General features: G+C 45.8%; 1 protein-coding gene across 2 annotated transcripts; it reads right to left on the reverse strand.

Moving 5' to 3' along the window:
* Window positions 1-58: 58 nt before the first annotated feature.
* On the reverse strand, window positions 59-21,599 carry LOC107992976 (uncharacterized). 2 transcript variants are annotated; one of them, XM_017049119.3, is made up of 7 exons: window positions 20,565-21,599; window positions 19,633-19,814; window positions 16,695-18,089; window positions 3,357-3,593; window positions 2,368-3,278; window positions 1,982-2,264; window positions 59-1,885 (listed from the first exon to the last, which is right to left on the reverse strand). In XM_017049119.3, exons 3-7 carry the CDS (start codon window positions 17,998-18,000, stop codon window positions 1,701-1,703), a joined length of 2,922 nt encoding a protein of 973 aa, XP_016904608.2. In that variant the 5' UTR covers window positions 18,001-18,089; window positions 19,633-19,814; window positions 20,565-21,599; the 3' UTR covers window positions 59-1,700. The 2 variants fall into 2 exon arrangements, with proteins under 2 accessions (XP_016904608.2, XP_016904609.2); XM_017049120.3 differs by lacking the exon at window positions 19,633-19,814.
* Window positions 21,600-22,215: the final 616 nt, after the last annotated feature.

A 22,215-nucleotide genomic window follows, 5' to 3' on the forward strand; every position in this document is an offset into this window, starting at 1 on the left:
GAAAAAAGAAAAAGAGGAAGAGAGTAGTAAAAAAAAAAAAAAAAAGGAACATCTCCAGTCGATTAATCATGGAATATATTGTCGAGAAGTAACATCATTTGACAGGCGATACTTGAAATTTCAATTTATTGATCGCTCGCGTTGGCTTCGTTACACCTCGAAAAATCGATACAAGAAATATATAATCGTGTGTATATCACCATATAGATATATATATGCGTGTATATATATATATATTTTTTTTTTCTCGTTTATTTTCCCGATATCTATATAAAATAAAAGAAACGAATAAAAAAAAAGAAAGATAAAGAATTGAGAAATATTCCTGTTGAGAAAAACGAAATATTACAAATGGACTAGATACTAATAACAATTTTTTTTTCGCCTTAAAATAAACGCGTCTCGTTCGATCCGTCAAAATATATATATATATATTTTTATATATATATATATATATAATATATATAATTCTATAGATATGCGTTTCTATGCGTTTTTTTTTATACGTTTCTCGTTCATCTCGTAGTAAAAATATTTTTTGGGCTTCATCTTTGGGCGATCATCGTTATCTCTATGCAAAGGTAGTTAAAAAATAATTCGATCCTTGCTCGAACGTGACAACGTGAAATATTGGAGAAATCTTGTTTGAACGCGCATTCCTTCGGGCAATTTCAGAAATTGCAGCATTCCGATGCGTCTAGACATCTGTCCTCCTTTTTTCTCATTTATCGATTTCTCGATAAATCAACTCGCGCCCGATGTTTTAAACGGATTTCAAGATTTCTCGCGTGACGATGTCTCGCAATTTATACAAAAATAAATCGTAGTCTGGTAGCTATTTAAAGTAAGCCGGAAGACTTCGATTCTTCCCCAATTCGCGCAGCTTCGATTCAACGATTCGAGAATGTTTTCTTCTTTTTTTCTTTTTTTTTCTTTTTTTTGTTTTTTTCTTTTCAAAATAAACATCATCCGACGCTAAATTTCGATAAAAATACATCCTCTTCGTAAAAAGTTTGATACGAGAAAAGATTACAAAAGCTAGAGCCGTGAACAGCTAATTAAATATTTCGATCATTATTGAGAGTCGAGTAAAAATTTTATATCGATAGATATATATTTACGTCGTATTATTATATCGTTTTTTCAATTCGAATATTTTCCATAGCTCTCTTTGGCTATTTTGCTTCGAAGGCAGCAGGTTCCACCTCTTCGATACGATACGATCTTCGCCAAAGGAGAGAAAAATTTTCTCTCGAGAATTCAAACGTTCAAAACTTTCGCCGACACTTTCGTGGGAAACAATCGTTTCTCTAAATATCTCGTTTCGGCAACCTCAATTACATCCTCCGTTCTTTTACAATTCACTTTGAACAAATTATTTCGTCGCGTTCGGCTCGAGCACGCCGCTCAAATTCACATTGTTTCGAAACAATGCATCCTTAAAGAGAGAAGGGTGCCTAAAAGTTAAACACAATTATACGAATACGAAAATTGGTATCCGATTATCAAAAAGCAACGTTATATCGAAACGCACGCGCGCAAAACGGAAAATGGTAAAAAGAAAAATTGAAATCGATTCGTTGTTGCGCCGGATTAACGCAGACCGAGCCCTGTTCGTTATTCTGAACGAAAATAATAGTTGTGATGTGCGTAGAATCCTTTTAAAACTTCGGTTTTCGCGATAGAAGGAGATCAACGATTCACTTGACTTGGCGAGGCGGTGGTCCGGCAGGTGGTAACGTGAGAGAGTCCCTTTTCTTCCTGTTGACGCGACGTCCGACGTGCAGCACCACGTCCCCAGCTTTCACGGATTTGAACTCGGCGATCGCCTCGGCGTGCGTCATACCGTGAAGAGGTTTCGAATTTATCGACAAAATTTCGTCCCCTGAAATAAATATTTCATCAACGATGAGTTTTAATAAAGAGCGTCTTAATAAAAAACGGATGGAAAGAGTTTTTTTGAGATGACGTCGTCGCACACCTTCCTTGACGGTTCCAAGATCCGCGGCCTGCCCATTGGGGAAGACCGTTTTCACGTAAATGCCCATGTTCCCTCGAGGACTGTCCGTACCGCCGACGATACTGAAACCGAGTCCTTTGTGTCCAGGACCCTTTAGAAATCTAGCCGTCAGTATCGTGAATGACGCGCCACCCTTGCCCGGCCTCGGTAGGGTGCAGAATCTCGACTCTTCGCCCTCGCCAGCTTCGTCGATGTCTTCGAGTTCGGAGTCGGTATTCAGGCCTTCGTCCGTGTCTTGCGTGCCCTTAGAAATAGAGAGAAAAAGAGAGAAAGAGAGGGGAAAAACGATAAAAATAAGAGGAATGGAGATAAAAGAGGATGGATCCTTTTGTTTTCCTTCCACTCACTTGCCAAGTCTTCAAACTGGAACCGGAGGAGCTAGGAATATTGGCAACGCTTCTGCTGTTCATTCGTCTGGTCGTCTTCTTGCCGGGGCTTCTTTCTGCCCCCAAACTGGACGGGCCGTCGTCTTTGTTCACGCACGGGGATCCAGGCCCATTGGAATAATTATTCACCTGTCCACCGACTTTGAAATCGGTCATCCTCTTTCTGGGCGTCACCCTCGGTATGTGAATCTCCTCGAACGATGCGTCGGTTTGGCTTCTGGGCTTCGAGTTCTTCTGGAAGTGGACGTTCTCGTACGAGTGATGGTCCCTCGTTTCCGAGTTGCTTCTCGCCAAGTGTCTGTCGGAATGGGGTGTGGCCGAGGGCGTCAACTCCGACCTGTGGCCACGTTGGAAACGCACGTTCTCGTACGAGTGTTCCTGGTGTCTGCACGAGCCGTCGCGATTCTCCGAGTTGCTTCGTTGCAACACGGCTCTGGATCTGGGGCAACATCTGGGGGACGAATTGGCGTACAACACGTTCTCGTACACGTCCTTCTGGCTTTGATCGTGGCAAAGAATCGGCGAGTCGTACGCGCCACCGCCTTGAGAATACGTGAACGTTTTATCGGCGTTGGTCAACGGGCTGCTGCAATTGGGCGAATTCGGCACGCTGCCCTCCGCCAGCGTTTCGAGATTGTCGTGGAAAGGGTAGGGTGGAAGAGAGGTCGGCTCGCTGGAATCGTAGCCATCTCCGTCGAAGTTCTGACTGCTCGACGAGGTCAGGGGGCTTGGAACGTAGAAATTGGACGCGTTGTCCTTTTGCGAGAACACCTCCGTCACGCTCAGAGCTTTCCTCTTCCGAATACCGGCGTTTATCTTGCTGAACTTGCTTCGTAGAACATGCTGGATGTCGGCTATACCCTTGGTGGTACCTAAGCGATAGCAATGTTCGATCGTCGAATTATTCAGATTTTATTCGTGACGGGGAGAAAAAGAAAATGGCAAATTACCTGGTAATCTGAGGGAACTAGTTTGCAACAATTTCTTGGGCGAGCTGCCGTCCTGAAGGCTCTTTGCGGCAGGCGAGGACTCCCTGCTAGCCGGGCTGGACCTTACGGGTTGAATAACTCCCTGGGTCGTTCCACCTTGTATCAGAGCCTCCTGTGGTTCCGAGCTCTCCTGGACAGAGCATCTTCTCCTCAGTTTCCTCCATCGTTGACTGATGCTCTTGTTCCATAAATTCAGGTCTGTAATGCAAGAGAGAGAAAAAAATTCCGCGTGACTACCGGTCGCAGGATGCGCCGCTATCTCGTGACGGGAGGCGGCTACATCGAGGAGCTCGTTAAGGAAACAGGATGGTCCTCGAAAAAGAGAGGGAAGATACTGTTCCTTGATCATCGGGCTTAACGACAGGAAACACTTATCTGTTGAACGAGCGAGATAGTGTACGATAATATTATTACTTATCGAAGATAAAATTGGATCTCGATCGGAAAAAGGATCGGAAAGAGGATGGAGGAAAATTAGATATTGGATAATAATAATAATAATTCGAAACCCGGATGAAACAGCGATGATTTTCGACGCGTTTTTTTCTCTTCTTGTTCAAAAATTCAAAACGAGAAACGAAGAGCGATTATGTACGTTTTACATAAAACTGGCAACTTATTCAATTATTACAATTCAGTATAGTCTCCATGTTGTCGGATCCACGTGACAACAAAGGACGATCGGCGTTTGAATCCTGTCCCTTTCACCGATTCCACGAAGGGTCATGCCCCTCTCGACTTCCTCTTCCTTCTCGCGGGCTGGCAGCAGTAGTTTCGCCGACCTTGGGGAAGAAGGCACGCGCATAACAAAACTCGTCGTTTTCCTCACCGGCGGAAGAAAGTTTAAACGTCATGAATAATTAATCGATGATCAATGACAGGCATGGTCGTAAGGTCACTGAGCTTGAGACGTAACACCGACTAATCAGGTATGCAATTGCGCGTTCGTTGCCTGGTTTCGGGACACGGGCCATGGCGGCGACGTGTCACGAGGACAACAACACCGATAACAACCACGATGACGATGACGATGACAGGGATGGGAGCGAAGGGAACGAACAACTAACGTGCGCGCCGTTGTCCTCGGCGATCGTTGCTGACACACTGGGGCGTCGGTGGCGGCTGCACTCGCCATTATCCGGAGTTACAGTCATCTTACAAAATGCACTTTCACTTGTCGACGTATCTGCGGATGCGCCCGGTTTCGCGAGGCCTTTTTCGTTCCGCACCGAACGCCGGACGTTGCGCTTCGTTTTCCATAGATTACGAACACTTTTAAACCCTTTCGTTCGCGTGGCGAGAAAAGAGAAGGAATAAACAAAAAATCCTCGGCCGAACGATGATATCGCGTTTCGATTTCGCGTTACATCGACCTTTTCCATCGATATTCGCGCGGAACGCACGCGCCCAGAGCCGATGATGCGCAATTAGAGACGATCCAGCGCGTTGATCGATGAAGATTCCCTCGATGTTTCATGTTTTGTTCGATTTATCGTTTTATCGCGTTGTACGAAGTGAGTAACGTACGATTTATGGAATACGAGTCTCTCTCTCTCTCTCTCTACATTTTCTCTCTCCCATAACGAGAATCGACGTTCATTACCGGATTCGTATTTGTTGCGAAATGATATCCAATATCGGATGGACGCGTGATCGATTATTTTAACGCCTCTCTCCGCGGTGTTAATTAAAATTTGCCAGCATTGGCGAGCTTCATGCAAATTAGTATCGATTGCATCGAAAACTGGGATACCACCTTGAGTAGGTCAACCGAAAATGCAATCAAGGACGAATATGGGGATATTTCACGATCGTCCAACGAAGACAACGTTTGCCCGGCCCATCGATAAAAATAAAAATCAATCGAGTAAGTTTTTCCACCGCCCTGATCTTCCTCTCCCCCCGTTCCGTTTACTACGTTTTCACCTACGGTTTTCACAGCATAAACTTCGACAGTTTGTACTCCTCCGGATGCACGAGCATTTGCAACTCTAATCGAAGCAGCTCGGCGTAGAAATAAAAAAACCCAAGGATGTACGCCAACATGCTATCAAGATGTCGGTGATGGGTCGGTGCGATACGAATTGCAGAAGAGGATTCGAGGCGGAAACGCGAAAACTCGAGCGCGACCGATGCCTCGAACGACGAACGCTTCTACCAGGATTTCGAAAACCACAGGAGTCCACACTGTACGCGGTCTCGACATGAACTGAAAGACTGGAGGTTTACGGTTACTTGGTGTGCGTAAAGCATTACGTGCGTGTGCGTAACAGACTGTACACACGTGTGCAGCTTGGTACCTGTGCATACAAGGTGACGCGAAAGAAAGTATCCAACTCGTTCCCCGTTCTTTCGACCATTCCTGATACGAATTCCTCGCATAACTTCGGGATGATCCGATTCTTTTTTCTTTTTTTTCCCCCAAAATGCGAAGTGCGAAGAGTTCGCGCGTGAAATCGAAAAAAATTAGGAAACAAGTCACCGAGTTAGGTTCAAAGAAAGAATATTCTTTTCAACGCGTAAAGTTGCGATGAAAAATTTTCCCAACATCCTCACTTCCTTTAGCGCGCATTAGTAGCACGAGACACGTAACAAAGCGAACGCGCAACGACCGAAACCCGCCTGTTGTTATTCCATCTTATTTCATATTTCACGCATTCTCGTTCCACTTTTAATCCCGCTCGTTTCCTCCACTCGCGCGATCCATTTAATTAAAGCTTCCAGAGGGAAAGACTATTTTTCTTTTTTCACCGTGTATACCACTCATTCCGCAGTCCAATTGTGTACCGATTGTGGGAACCTTTCGCCGAGTGTTAGTGAACGTTCCTCTCTTCTCTCCGGAGCACGCTTTGCACGCGCGAGGGTAAGGCGCGCTGCTAACGTACGTGTGTATACACCTATTAATGTGCATCACGGATGCGTGCACACCCCACATTCAAACCCGTGCGCCTCATGGTCAGGGTGGCTTGCATTATTTCCTACAATAATGCGCGTTCTTTGCGCGAGGGTTTGCACGAAGGTGGACACGCGCGAGACCGAGAAACGATTACCATCCAACGACACGCATGATACAGAGTTCAATAATCCACCACGAGCAAACACACCTACCGAGATTTCGTTCTACGAAATTGTTTTTCTTCTCTTTTGTGAACGCCGTTTTCTTTCGAGGAAAACGCCGATTTCGCACGTTCGCACGATCCAACGTTTGCGCATGTGTCGTGAGGCGATACAGCGGCGACATAGGCGATCGGTGAACGCTCGACTTTCAAGGCTTCCTCGACTCGCAGGTTTGCAAGGACAGGAAATTACGTTAAAACGACGATGAACGGTATGGCATTATGCCTCGTATTGGCCTACATACCATTCGGTTACCTTTCCACCCACGAAACGGGTGAGATACGTGGGTGAAACGGATGAAAAATGAGCCACGCGTGTGGAACGAAGTTAATGAATGATACTTGTGTTTTTTTCTTTTTTTAAAGGAATTAAAGTGAAAGAACTTAATGATTATTGTTTTCTTTTTTTTTGTAGTGATAATAAGATCAGCAGTTTCGTTCTTTCCAATGTTGTTGTATTGTGAATGGATAATAATAAAGAAATTGCGACATTTCTTATCGAACTCTCGTAACGGATACATCGGGACGTTATGAAATTCTTTCGGGTGGTGTGAATAGAACGAATGGGAACTGTTTGTTAGCACTCTTGCATCGCTTTAATATTTACACTCTTTATCTTCTATTAGCCTATAAAATTTGACAGAGAGATAAGAAATCCTGTTTCATTCGTAGAAATTATATATTACGTCAATTGAAATATTCTCCCCAATTTTATTCTTAATAACAATATCCTTTACTTATCGTTCGATATATTTTCAATAATTACTGCTTTGAACGGACGTAACGCTTGGACGTATTAAACACGTGCGCGACCATGCATAGTTACCTATTTCAAGTTCCACTTATAAGAAACGTCAACGTTACGCGTGAGATCAAGTTGAGTGAATATTTCTCCTATTGCTCATTGTGCTCTCGGTGCCTCGTCGTATCGCTAGTCTCGAGTGGATAACGCGTAAAGAAGATATTTTTCTTACTTTTTCGTGCATAAGTTACGTAAAAGAACGGAATATGCAATAGATAGAAAAAAAGAATAAGTCTGGAAATGAATCGACAGTATGTAAATACGATTAGCATTTCATATCGTTCCATTTAATTTTCCTCTATCCGATGCGCGAAAATTCTCTGACCGATATTTTCATATTGAACAATTACTTAAAAAATAACTAGTTACGTTCATTTTGCGTTTTACATGCAATCTTTATATTGCGATTGAGATAAATAAAAAAAACTTACATGTTACTTTATCTTCGTGTATCTATTTCAACCTCGAAATCATTAAAACTTGCAAAAAAATCTCTATCTAAGAAGTGCAACATCTTATGTAGAATAATACGATAAATCTTATCAATAAATCAAACTTATCCGTACTTAATAAAATTCCAATCAAATATTTCTTCCAAGTATCCCATTGAACGTTGATTAGATTCTGTCAAAACGATCGTGCGAAAAGATTGACGCAAACATTCTTTCGATGGACATCAACAAAGAACGGAGTGGCTCGAAGAAGTTTATTCAAAGAAATGGACGTGCGGCGAAAGAGGGAGGAGGCGAAAGGGTAAGAAGATAGGAAGGAAAAGAAAGAAAGACGGCGTTGGCGAGGAGAGATGCAGGAAAACGCAAAGATAGACGGAGAGAGAGGAGAGAGTGGAACGTGGCAAGACAGAGGGAAAAGGGGCTCGTAGGTAATATACACACAGTCTCAGTTGGAAACGCGTAGCCTAGTGCCTGTGAGGAATGCGTAAACGATAGAACCGTTTTGTGAACGAAGATGGAGAGAGAGAAAGAGAGAGAGAGAAAATGCGGCTTAACTGAGCTTAACCGAGAGATAGGGAACCGATAAAAAAAAATATCGAACGTTTCGTCATCGGTTAAACGATTTTCGATAAAAATCGCGAATACCTCCGTATCCTCGTTACTTTCGTAACGTTCCTTTCATTCCATTCCATCGCCACGTTACGCTACGGTACAATTCATTTCTAATTATTCGCGCGAAGAAATTTGCCCGCGAATTTTTCCGACTGCAAATATTTTTTTCTCCGCTGCACGTAACGCGTTGCGTAATCTCCTCGCGATTTTCCATTTTTCATTTTCTTCGTGTTCGAATTATACTCGAGTTTGAATGTTATTGGGAGGAGGGGGAGGGCGTTCCTTCGAGCGCTTCCGTCCTCGCCACGAGTCTCGCGACAATTCGTATATTTTTCAATACTTTTGCATCGTGCAAGGCCAATCAAGCGTTGGAGGAGCATCGTACGACGCTTGATAACGAATAATCGCACGTTTACCGCGTTGAACTCGTGGTCGAACGAAACGTGTCGACGCGCGCAACGTTGCATCGCTGTTGACACTGATTCCCGGCTCAGCTTTATGCATTACATCTTACAACGAATTTCTTTCGCCTCGATAACGGTCGATCGCTGCGCAAATTGTCGATCTCGCGTGAAGAGGATCGATTCAATGGAACGCGATGGGAAATATGCGGCTCCGTTAGAAAGTTCCTCCTTAACAGTAAGATCGATCATAGAAATAGAACAGTATGTAACCTATGGAAGCCAATTACGGGTGTTATGCAAGTGAATGGTTTTAATTTCCGAGACAAAAGGTGTTCTAAAATGTCGAACAATCGGTGGAATCTTCCTACTTTTCACCGGTACAGTTGGTATATACATAGATTCGAAAGAAAATTGGCGAGCAAGACAAAAGTCAATTTATCGTTATATTGCACGAGAGACATACTGTCTCCGCTTGCATGTCAGTCGTGCAACCAGTTTTGTCGACAGTGTGAATAGTTCGGAACGTGTCCGCGGAATAATCGGCTAACTGTATGCAGACAATGGCTGAGGCCACTCGGCACGCATCGTTGACTCCAATTATGCAAGGAGTTCTCAACTTGGCGCCGTTACCACGATTACACAGCCTTGTTTGTGCATTATCGAGCCTGTGAACAGTCTGTTTTATCGTTTATATCGATACGGTAGTCGTTCATAATTTTATTCGTGTTTCTTAATTCACGATCATAACACAGGGTTCTGTAATTCACCAAGATTTACGAGCTGACGCGTTTCCTACCTTCGTTCGACTTGAAGCGAACGACTTGGAAAAAGATTCCTCGGTATAGGAAGTTGAGTTAGAGATTTAGAACAAGGTTCCCCGGTATTGCGATGAAGCAAGCCGAAGTTTCGTCGTTATTTTAACATTTGTAAAAGAAAAAGTATCGTTTACAATGAGAGATCGTAATGAACGCTAATGAGAAAGTAACGACAGCCACGAAGCTTAAAAGCCGGGTAATAAAATATCCATTATTCGAGACTCGCGTGTGCGTGTTGCAACGCATCGGAAGAGCCACCATTAAAGATGAATTTTTTTTTATCGAAAATCGCCGTTTCCAACTACCAATTCTCTACGCTATATCATCCCAATATTTTGATACAATTAATTTTTATCAAACGTGTCTTCCTTTTTCATCGATTCCGTAAGAAAATTTCAACAGTTTCTTTCTCGATATTTATTTTTTATGGAACGTCGCGCAACCAACGTCAACAAACAGCGTTCTACAATTATCGCGCAACATTTTACAACGTTTTAGCCGTTAATTGTTCAAATGATAAAAAAATTAATTGAAAAAGCATCGGAAAGTTGTGCAACGTTCGAGGTTATCTGTTGCGTGACCGCATTGTATTTGCATCGAAAAATATCGAACGCGTATACACGATCTCGGGGCTCTTTCGGGTGGCGAACATAAAATCGAAAGTAGGCATTTTCTGCCCGGTCAAGGAGCGCATAAATCATTCGGCACACGGAGAGTTTAACCTCTCCCTTCTCCCGCTTATTACGATTCCGAGGAAACGGGAGGACGCGACTCTTTCGAAGAATGCAGAAATTACGTGCGGGTGCGCGATGCGTGACGCGAGTACCTGCGAATACATTGCTCTCCCTTGTTTCCGGACGAATTATCGCGGCCTTTGCGACTTTCTCGCGGCACCGTTACAACCGATATTGTTTAAAATATCGGTATTAAATTAAATTTACGAGCTGGTCTCGAATCGAGGTAAATGATAAACGGGAGAGAGGAGAAAGAGCAGGCGAGAGAAAGGGAGGCGGTCGAAGACAGGAAAAGGAAGGGAACGAAGCGAAACGGAACAGAATGCTGTGCTCGAGGCCTCGAGATGTGTGGCGCGCATTGCGCGTGAGCACAATGCTTTTTAAGTGGCCGCTATGCGATCCATGAACCACCAGCCTGCAAACCGCCGGTGTCAACGTTCGCTAGCTAAAGAACAGGATCATTCTCGACAGGAAGTACTATCTTTATACACCGAATTTCAATCAGACGGAACTCAACGGTTCGTGGCTCGCATCCGGCCGACGATCGACGATCGATCAAACCGAGGTGACGTGCCGCCTCTTCGTTCAACGATTACCGATTGGAAAATGGGCGTAACGGTAATTCGATAATTCGTGTGTGAAATTTATTACTGAGATTTAAAGAAGAAGGGTCTCGTCGAGAATCTCTATCTCTCTTTTCCGTTCTCTGAGTTTCAAAAAACTGGAACTCGTTGAGTAACGACGACGCGGAATATAATATCGTTTCTACGCTCGAGTACAATTATCGTAATTAGTACGGGTAGATTCAAATTCAAATCCCCAACTTCTCCCTGTTCGCTCGGAAAGAAAGAAACCTGAAATCATCGCGATTCCGAGTTTGTGCCGCGCACAATGGGGGCGCAACGTTCCTTAGGACCGGTCGAGGATGGCAAATTTGCGCTTTTGTTCCTTAATGGGACAAAAGATCCTCGATCCTTCGTTTACGCGTATATTCTTACAAAGAAGGAGAACACGCGATTAAGCGATTGTCCGCTTTCCTTTTTGCACACCGGGGGACGTGTTATTACATACGCGTCGCGTGACTCGGAGAGAGATTGGAGATTTTTTTCGCAAAAATCGTCCGCATCTCTCTCAGTTGTCAATTTCAACTGGAGGGAACTGTCACGCGAGACGCCGTCTCTTCCCTATGGGGATCTTACTGGCCGCCTTCTTGGAATTTCGTCAATTATCGGTCGGGCATCGGTGCAGGAAACATACCGTAACAGTATATAGCTATAAGCGATAATTTCAGGGGTAAACGCAGGGCAAACGGGGAATTGAATTACTCTATTACCATGGCAATTTGTTGCTCTATGCTGTAGTAATTCGGCATGTGACGTCATTCGAGACATGCGGGAGAACTGTACCGCTCGAACAAAGAACCCGTTCTTGTTGTTTCTTTAAAACACGGAAATCGATCGATGGAACTCTACTGTACGATGCAATAACAATGAGGGATAATGGAGGCGGAGAAATGAGATCGAGAAACGAACTCCGGAATTCTCACGTTATCTCGTTTATTAGTAACGCGAAAATTCTCGATACCATTATTATTCTTTCAATTTATCTTACAATAATGAAATTTGATAATTAATTTCGTATATATATATGTGTGTGTGCATTTTTTGATTGTAAGAAAATAAATTATTTTAGATTAAATTAATGACTAAATTAATAATATTACTTTGTCGTTCGTCACAATGTCCTGGATATAAGCGAAGATTATTTTCCAAGAGATAAGTAAAACAAGAATAATTACGCGATGACAATTTTTCGTGTAACAATAATCTATACGATGCTACGTAACGCATAAAAACACGAGCGATACGATTTTTCTACGATAACACCTCTTTCATATGGAAGGAGGCGCGATAAGCAGGCGCCCGCTGGTGAAATCATTGTCAGTCGGCTTCATAGCAACCAACGCGGAATATAATTGCTCGACGAACAATGCCCGCTTTTTTTTCCACCTTCCATCATCGTTCCATTTTCTGCCTGAAGAATCGTCACGCGTCGAACGAATGATAGATTTCTATTTCGAATTTAAAAGAAATCTCGTCCGAATCGTCGTCTTCTTCTAGATCGAAAATCGAGAGAAATCGAGGCGAAGAAGAAGAAAGATCGAACGCATATTCGCGCAACGTCATCGCGTAATAGTTTTAAGAGGAGAGTTGTGCTCGATGCAGCACAAAGCGCGCATTCGATCGATTAACTTGACATTATCGCTCTCGTTTATTATAAATAGTAATAAACGGGGTGGCCGCTATCTCTCGAACGGTCGAACAAAAGTCAGCGATCTCTGTGAAATTACGCCGATTCTCGAGACCCCTCTAAATTCGAAACGAATCGATTCCCTTCGAAACGGAGAATCTTCCTCCAAAAGTGTCGATTTCCCGAGTTTCCTCGATAACTCGCGATCCGCGACACAGGAGGCCGACCGTGAGAAAACTTGGCCGAATATAATGGAGCACAGTGGCTCGCGCGCACACACGCACACACACGCGTGCGCATAGCGCGAGCGCTCGCCCTCGTACAGTTTGAGTGCTCGTAATTAAGTGCATAACGAGGCTTGTTTACACCGAGTCGGGTCCTCGTAATCTCCAGAGCCGCTTAGTCTGCCGTTTTAATCGGACTCTTCTTGGAACGGAATTTATGGCACGCCCAATGGTGTACAATAGCGAGACACGACTGCACGTTCAGGAGGCAGCAACACCGATGGAATTTTTTTTCGGTATCTATTTTCGGTTCGGATTTTCTGAATCCTCTGTCTGATAGAAGAATTTAACAAAATATTTCCACAAAATATCGTAATGATAGTTGTAACGATCGAAGAGATTCTATTGCGAACGAACGATAAAAATACATGAAAGGAAGGAATATGGAAGGAATTGGAGTGAATCGAAGGAATGAACGAAACGGGGCGTATTCTCTGATGGAGAGCCGAGAAGGGAGAAGCCGCACCTTGGAAAAGATTTGACATTTTAAACACGGATTATTCGAATCAACGGTACGGTTTTAGCATACGGTTCGAAGGAAGGAAAAATTTGACGGAGACGTCTCGCGAAACGGGTAAAACGGCGGTTCAACTGTCGGGATGAAAATGTCAGGCGTTTACCACGGAAGGATTTCTCTCACCTTTCGGCGGCTGGATGCTCTGAACGAACGAACGAACGAGCGAACGTAATGAATAATCCGGTCGTGACACGACACGGTACGCTGAAACAGGAGAATCTCCTTATCGATCGGTATCGAAACCACGTTGCTCCGTACGGCACCGATTTATTCCTCCCTCCTCCGTCGGGGGGACGAGGAGAGCCGCGTGATATCGTTAATATCGATACGGGAAAAAAAAAAAAGAAAAGAAAAGAAAAAGAAACGCGCATCCGTCATTCGGCTCAGAGAGACAAAAACCTTGGTCAGTGACCGTCAGCGTAAAAGAAATTCTTCCCTCGTCGAACGAGTTTATCGCGCGTTATTACACAGTCGCACGATACGCAAGTTGCGCAAGCTCGTCAAATTTCAACGACGACGAGCAAATTCCCTCCCGTGGAAAGGTGAATCGTCCGCGATCGAGTAGCAGGGAATAGCGTAACCACGTTACCGCCAACAACGAGAGATCTCTCACCTTTGTTGTCGCAGACGTCGCAGAGCACCATCTCCAGCGGGAATAAGGTTGCGTGTGCATCCGACCGCGTGATCGCGTCCGCACTGAACAAGTTGGCACGCCCGGAGGACGCTGGTCGGCGACCACGCCGCGACGACAGGCCGGAAGAAGGGACGAAGAGGAAGACGACGAGGAACGGCGTGCGCGTATCGACCAAGTTCGATAATGTGTAGTCGACCGGCCTCTGGTTCGAGGAACTCGCGCGGTTCGTGTACACCGACGGCCAACTATGAACGATGAACGAAGAACGAAGAGCGGACGACGAAGAGAGCACGGGAGAGCGAGGGGAAACGGAATAAAAGAGACTAAGCGAGAGACCGCAGAGGTAGAGGAGGAGGTAGGAAAAACGAGGGAAAAGAAAGGGAGGGTGGGATAAAAATTGGGAGTAGAGGAATAAGGAGGGGGAGGGGGGAGGTGGTGTCCACGACGAAGGAGGAAAGGTGGATCGCGACGGGTTCGATCGGGTTTGTAAAATGCTCGCGGTTTGACAGCTAGGTTCGCACTGAGGAGCGACATCGGCCCATACGCCGGACTTACGGTGTGGGTCTGGTAGGGTGTTGGCGGGACGAGGGGGAAGATGGCTGCGTTTCATTGTACGCACACCATGGGCCACCATGGAGGGGCAGGAAGGACGGCAGATCGATATTAGGGCGTAGACTCGAAGGGTAAGGGCCGTCGTCGCCTCCGTGATACACACCCGTGCACGTCGAAAGAATGCACGAGCATTTCGAGTGCATCGGCACGATGCATCATCGATGACCGCCGATCGATCGTTCGTTCGTCCCTGGAATCCTTATCGAGCCGCGGCCTATTGTTCTCCTCGAGATATTTGCCGGTTCTTCCGGTCGACGATCGTCACAGAGAACGATTTGTAATCCATCCACGACGAATCGTGGTCGTGGCAGCCAACCGTGCTTTTCCCATCGCTTCGTTATCCGCTTGCTTTCGACCGTTTCTATCACGACAGAGCTTGGAACAATTTCGTTCCAATGAAAAAATAAGGGGTTTCGTGCCGGTGTCGAGATGCGATTCCCAAGATGCGTTTCGTAAATCGCGTCCCTCGCGGTTATGACGCAAGATAAAACGCAATGTTCGACGGTTAACACAACTTTTTGCGTAATCATTTTTACAAACAGTGGGCAAGGCGAGGTAAATGCCGATGCGCAATAACTTTTCCGCGCGAGAAAATGTGCAATCGTGCGACAGAGAAGGCGAATCGAATCGATCCTCCAACTTTTCCACTATAAACTTCGTATAAATCGATATCGATGTACAAACTAAATTATATTCCTCGCTCGTGAAATTTGAAATTTTCTTCGCGTGAATGCGCGCGAGAAATCCCCCCTTCCCCTCCTTCCCACTCCATTTTTTTTTAATATTCGCAATCTCGAATGATGCATGGAACTAAAATGCATGGCAAAAAAGGTATTTGGAAACACGCTGAAAACGATGTAAATACTTTGGCTCGTATATCTTTAACGCGACGACAGTCCCGTAATTTATCGAATCCGCGTACATCGCGAATATATATCTCGCGAGGAGAGGAAGAAGAGAGAGAGACGGGCGAAGAAGCTTAGACTTTCGATCGTTTCTTTTCCGAAAGACGAGCCCCTCGCCCGAAACCACCGCTCCGTTTCCCTTCCCTTCCCTGTTTTACGAGTGTCCCCAAAATTGTAACGCGATAAAGCGTTTTCGTCTTTAGCGTGGAGCCTCTTTTCGAGGGCGTGCGAGTCGAGATAAAGTTAAATCCACGTAACGTAGAGTAGATAATCGAAAGATAAGAATAAAACCGAAAGGGACGACGGCTACGAAAGGGAAAAAAGCGGATGGCTTTCGTCGAGGCTCATCGAATCAAAGCAAATGACGCGATCGATGAGAGAGAAGGAAAATTGAGTGGCGCGAGAATCGAGAATTCTAATCGCGGCAGGAATCTTGGATCGGACGAACGAGATTCCGAAATCTGGAATTTTCGGAAGGAAAAGCAAGAATGATCGTTTTTCTCGCGTTTCGAATGGATCGTTGGATAAAGTGGAACGAGTGGAGAGAGGGGACACGATCACGATTTTACGTTACACGAAGCGAGGAGAGTAGAGGCGTTTTCTGTTCCTCCCTAGCTAAATCCATATGTTGGGACATATGTTGTTAGGGATACGCTACCCTGACCTGCACTAGCAACAAGAGCGAGAAAGGGAGCCTACGCGACGTCTAAAAATAGGGGTGCCCCGAGCTAAGGGATTAATGGCCACGCCGGTTGTAATTTTAAACACCTCGGCAAACGTTGCTAATCCAATCCGCCGGCTTATAAAATTCCCTCCGCTCTTTAAGCAGACCAACGATCAAAGGATGGAGGGGGATCATCGAAATGACCAGCAGATATTTTATAATAAATCTCATTTAATTCTGCCGATCGTGCTCGTGTGCGTAGATTATAGCTGCGTATGTGAATGCTCCTTTAAGGAGTATTTTTCGAACGGAATAATACAGATTGGCGAGATCGATTTTCGATCATTTTTTATTCGTCGAACTTTTCAAAGCACTACTATTTTCTTTACTAGGAATTATCCTCGATACGTGCGCAGACGTCAACGATAAATTTGTTTTCTAACGCGTAATAAAGATATCTCTAATCTAAAGTGTGTGAACAAACATCGACTCGCTCACCCTTTCGTTGATCCTCGGTGTCCGAATGAAGCTCGACGTCGTGCAGCCTCATCGATTGCACGAATCCTCTCCAGTGGCTTCGCGATCTCCTTCTCTCGTGCAAATCCGACTTCAAGTCTGCCATTTGCCGATCGCACTCCTTCAACAATCCGTCCAGAATATCCGGCCTGTTCAGCTCCTTCGTCCTCACTTTCGACTCGTCCCTTGGATCGCCGTTGTTCGAACAATTGTCGTCGTTCGACAACGTTTCGATCTCTTTCGCTCTGTTCCCGCCGCTCCTCGAACTCTCCTCGATATCCTTCTTATCGTCCTTCCCGGGATCGTCCACGATAGTTTTATCCGTTTCACAGCTGCGTCCGTTCTTCGATTCTTTTCTCTTACGAATAGGAGGTTGCGGATGCATCTCCTCCGACCCTACGACACTTTTCCCTTTCTCGGATCGTTTGGGATCCGCGCCGCTCTTCTGCGAACACGCCTTACTCGACGCACTTTTACCGTTCACGCTTTTACCAACCTTAGACGCGTTCCTCGGATTATTGTAACGATCCTTCAACGACTCCCGATTACTTCGAGACGCCTCCAACAATTTTTGAGCGAGTAATCTCGTTTTATTAATTTCCCCCCCGGATCTCTTCTCACACTCGTTCCTCTTCTCCATCTTCTTCTCGTTCACCACCGTCCTCGGACAATTGTCGGGGCTTTGAAACATCTGTTGTATCTTGAAGATATCCGATCGAATCTTGGCCGAACTCGAGATCTCCGATTTTTTATTAGGCGCGATAGAAGACCTCGCCTCGCTCTTCTTCGTCGCCGCGATCCCCCTCTGATACCTCTGAGCCGGGGGCGTGTTCCTCAATCTCTCCAGATCCTTCAAGTCGGCCAGCATGGAGCTCGCCGCCCTGGACGATCTACCGGTCGCGCCTTCGATCGCGATTGTTCTCGGCCGATCCTTCTCCACCCGGCCGATCTTCTCCATAGGTATCAGTGCCGGATCGACGAACACCGTGTCCCGTATCTGACTGATGTTCCGCAGCCTTGGCGCCCCGACCTTGAGCCCGGTCGTCCTCATAATCACCTTCTCCATTGACTCGATCTCTCTTTCACAACGGGGCAAACGTCTTTCATCGATCAATTTGGCCCGATGAACGTCGATTGCTGGCACAAACGGGCCATGATACACCGGGCTATTAACGGAGGAAACTGCTCGTGAATCGGGCACAGGCCTGCTGCTTCTCAGCGGTGACATCCTGACCAGCCTCGGTGCATCCCTGGGATCGTCGGTCTGTAAACTGCCTCTGTACACCATCCTTCTTCCTCTTTTACCGCTCGCCTATCGATTCTCCTTCCCTTTTCCCGATCGTTCAACCGTCATTCCCGCGTTCTCGTATCTCCATCCTGAAAATCAAACGTTCCTGTTAATACGGATAATTTCTACTTCCCTCCGGTAACGTAGCGTATTCTATCGCATATATTTAAAGCGATAGATCAACGTCTTCCGTGTTTGAGACGAGAAGGGAAGAGGGAAGCATGCCTGCGTGTCTTCGAGTTCATTTCCGTTCCCCGGATTCACGCTGGATCGAGGAAAGATTTATTTATCAATGAAAAGCGGTGATACAATTTATCCTCCGAGGAATTTGCGCAATTTCCTTGAGCCGAGGAAACTCTGTTAACCGAAATCGGATAATTTCTCGATGGAGGAATCGCGAGTTTAATGTTTCCTACAGGACGAGGATCGCGTAACTGTCAATCGGCGTAAATTACAACGAAGAGGGAGACCGCCGCCAAGGCTCCAGCCCGACGACAAGACGGTGGGTGTCAATCATGTAGGCAGCGGTGACCCGGCCATCTTGCGACACGCGCAAAGACATGTAGGTGTAATCGACGCGACAATCCTTCGTTTCGAGCACGGATCAAGCGTGTATCCGACTGTATTTTAATCGGTATTTTAAGTCTCGTTGCATTCCAATTACGCGAGATGGGTTGACGTCGGGGGTGACGGCCGTAAATGGACGCCAAGATCGATCATATGGAACGGTCGCCGCGTTCCTTCCATTCTATTAGGATCGCCGCTTTGTCACAGCTTCGACGGCCAATTGTTATGCCGCTGATATCGTTCGATCGTGATCCGTTATGTAACGCTTCGCGTTTTCTTCTTACCTTCTTACCATCGATCTTTCGAATTATCGGCATACCTCGCAAATCTCGTTATCGTACCACGTTACACATCGTCGTATCGATCAGTTTTTGCGGTTATCACGGGCAAACGTAATCGAGTAGTAGTCGCCAGCCTCGTGTCTTCGATCGTAACTCGCCTCGTCCACTCGATCGCACAGACAGATATCGTATTTTCAGTTTGGTTCGAGTACGTTCGGAACAACGTAAGCGCAACGTTACCACGTGTACAGGTTTTTTTGCGATACTGCAGAGATGCATCTGTGGTATACGATGCGGTGACATCGGTTCGATGTTCTCGCGAGAGAAATAACTCGTTCGATTTTTCCAATTCGACGAGAGAAATCGTGGTATTTTTTTTTTAAAGAGACCGCGGTTTGCACGCGAAAAGGTTTTTCCGGTTAGAAGAGTTAGACTCACGAAACGCATCACGCAACAACGGCCTCCTCTATATAATTTCGATTTGTACGTAAAGGCTTCCCCCGAAAGGAATTTGCAATTTCGTTCACGGTAACTTATTACGACCATTGTTTATTCGTCAATTAGTCACGGTAGGCGAGATATTCTCGAACAGAATTTTTATATCGTTTTTCCATAACCACAAGCTTTCGAAGGAAGATCGCAAGGAAGATGTTCATCGATGAGTCTCGCTCGATCGACGCTTTATCATTCGTTTCCGTTCCGATTGTGCGACATTAGTGCGTAAAGTAAACAGGGATGCACTCGAATACACTCGACGAAAGGAAATCAGTCGTGATTTACGTACCATTTCCTTCAACGTGGACAACGTTTCAGGACGCGAGGATTCTCGTTAAGCGCACGCTAAGCCAAACGATCGCCACGGTTCCGCTAACTAGGGCCGCTCTTCTCGATATCTCCACTCGATTTGTCCTTCTTCGTCGTACAATTTCTAATCACGGAAACTATTCTCCCGCTCCCTCGTTACCTCTGCAATAAAAAGGTTCATGCATTTTCCATTAAAAGAATGGCGGCGCTTTATTTCTCCACGGCACACGCATCCGTTCCCTTTCTCTCTCTCTTTCTCTCTCTCTCCCCGTCTTCCCTTCCTCCACGCGTTTTATCAGCCTTTCCTCGACATTCTTAGCTCCAGCCAGAAGGCTGCCATCTCTTAGCGAGCCGGAAACGATAGGGTATTATATTTATTTCCATAGTAGCGGCATGCAGTTCGCCACTGTTGTTACGCAAACGCTTTCCTTCTAACGTTTCTAACGTTTTTCATTGTCAATTAGTGATTAATTGGACGTGAATCGAGCGAACCGGGCTCCGCAGCCCGGATAAACCGTAATTGCACGCTTGTCTTCCACGTAACCCTTCGTGCTTTCCCCGTGCTTTATCCGAGATCGCTCGGTATATACATATTTATGTTGAGAACTTAGCGGATCCGCTTCCTTTAAACTAGTGACAGCCATCCGCGGTAAAACTAGACCGATCCCATGTAAGAGAATGAGAACCGAGCGGCAGGAAATATTCTATTTTTACGCGTTACGGTTGATAAAAAGTTTCAAGGCTAACCTCTGTCAGGGTGGAAATATTGACTATCCTCGTATAATCGCAACCGATGAATTTAAAACGGATGAATTATTAATTTACGCCAATTATTATTTTTCTTTACCCGCGATATCTCTCTTCGTCACCTACGCGATCTTTAAAAATCGATCGCGTCCAAATCGAACTCACCCAAACTGTTTCACGATCCCAAGAAAAAGAAACAGCTGCGCGTTATGCTGCACGCACCCTCTTTTTCCTTTCCTTTTTTCTCTCTCTTCTTTTCCTCTTCTTTTTTCTCCTATTTCCACAAACGCTGCTAGAATAATTTTCACTGCTATCGCGTTAGTTACGACTGGCGTTGCGTATACGCGCGAAACGTGCGGTCCACGCACGCGGTTCCGTTTCCTCGAAGCGGAAAAACAAGCCCGGCCGAAAACGCGTGATCGAAACCGTGAAATCCTACGCGCGACTTCCTCCTCGCCGCGACTCGAAGAGAATACGCGATTCGAAGAGCGAGCGAGGACGCGACGGTACCAAGTTCCTTCGTGCCGTAAGAAGCACTGAATGGGTTTGCCAGCGACGAAACATAATCGCGTTTACAGGCACAGCTGTAGGTACACCACTCTTTTCCTTTCCTTTCCGTACGAGCCAGTGAAGTACCACCGAAGGATCCCCACTACGTGCACTACGTACAGCACGAGCGACGTACACCCACGCGACACCCGGTATACGTGGGCAGCCACGGCTGGAGAGAAAAGGAGAAGCCAGATGCCCGCCAACTGTCAAATTTTCTCGCTGCTTCCACGGAACGAGCGCGCAACCCATCCTTGCCCCCTCCTCTTCTTTCTCGCGTTTCCATTTGTCCACGCGGCCTTCTATGTAATCGTTGATCGCGCGTGTAATTTTATTACGTATCGGTGTAATCGATGCTCATAGCGAAGCGTCATTCTCGAATCGAGACGATCGATCGTGCGTAACGAACGCTACGCGATGTGAAAATAATCCGCAATTTCTGTTTTACGTGGCTAAGTAATCGCGATGACGATTATGGAATATATCGTATCGGCGTTTCAACGAACGTTTCAAAAGCCAATGCACGAGTTAATAGCCGCCCACGGTTTCAAGCGATGATAATGAACTATCGGTTGGTAAGCGAGCAACACCGGATTTACGGAGGCAAACGTGGATCAATGCCGTGCCTCTCGATTGGCTCGTTTCTCGATAGAGTCGTTACATTACCGGTTACGTCTACCTAACTTCTTCCAAGTATCGACGAGTTGGATCGTTGCGACGACAACCGTGTCAAATACACGTCCAATGCGTTCGACTTGAAAGAGAGGATAAATCTCGATTCCATTTCTCTCTCATTGCTATTTTATTACAATAGAGACCACCGTATACCTTCGTTTCCTCGCGATACTTTCTGCGAAACAGAACCCCCTCCCCCACGTGCATCATTGTTCGACCTCTTCGACAATAGTCATTATCGGCGAGCATTATTGTTTCCTGGTTCGCAATCGTTTTTTTTTTATTATCATTGTTAACGGTGGATAGAAGCGGCGATTACCTGCTCGGCATGCGCCGCCACGATAATAATGGCATTCTGGACAAGCCCAGGGATGACACAACCTGCCAACAATGACTGCCACGTGTGCCGAGACTGAACGGAGGATAGATTCGCTTTAAAATGGGATACCGTTGATCGCTTTCGATTACGATCGTTTCACGACGCAACGCAAATTTAAATCGATGACTTGGAGGTCGTCCGGCGCGCGAGCGGTGGGCGCAGGTGGTAGGTGGAGGTTGCAATAATGTCTGTGTACATCTGTAATATCGCGAG

The sequence above is a fragment of the Apis cerana genome, linkage group LG2 (genome assembly GCF_029169275.1).
Source record: "Apis cerana isolate GH-2021 linkage group LG2, AcerK_1.0, whole genome shotgun sequence".
Taxonomy (NCBI): domain Eukaryota; kingdom Metazoa; phylum Arthropoda; class Insecta; order Hymenoptera; family Apidae; genus Apis; species Apis cerana.

Coding starts and splice junctions, on each gene's coding strand:
- LOC107992976 (XM_017049120.3), bottom strand. CDS start 18,000: ATGGTGTACAGAGGCAGTTTACAGACCGACGATCCCAGGGATGCACCG. Junction 3,279..3,356: donor TAGTTCCCTCAGATTACCAG/GTAATTTGCCAT, acceptor GCTATCGCTTAG/GTACCACCAAGGGTATAGCC. Junction 1,886..1,981: donor TCTTGGAACCGTCAAGGAAG/GTGTGCGACGAC, acceptor TATTTATTTCAG/GGGACGAAATTTTGTCGATA.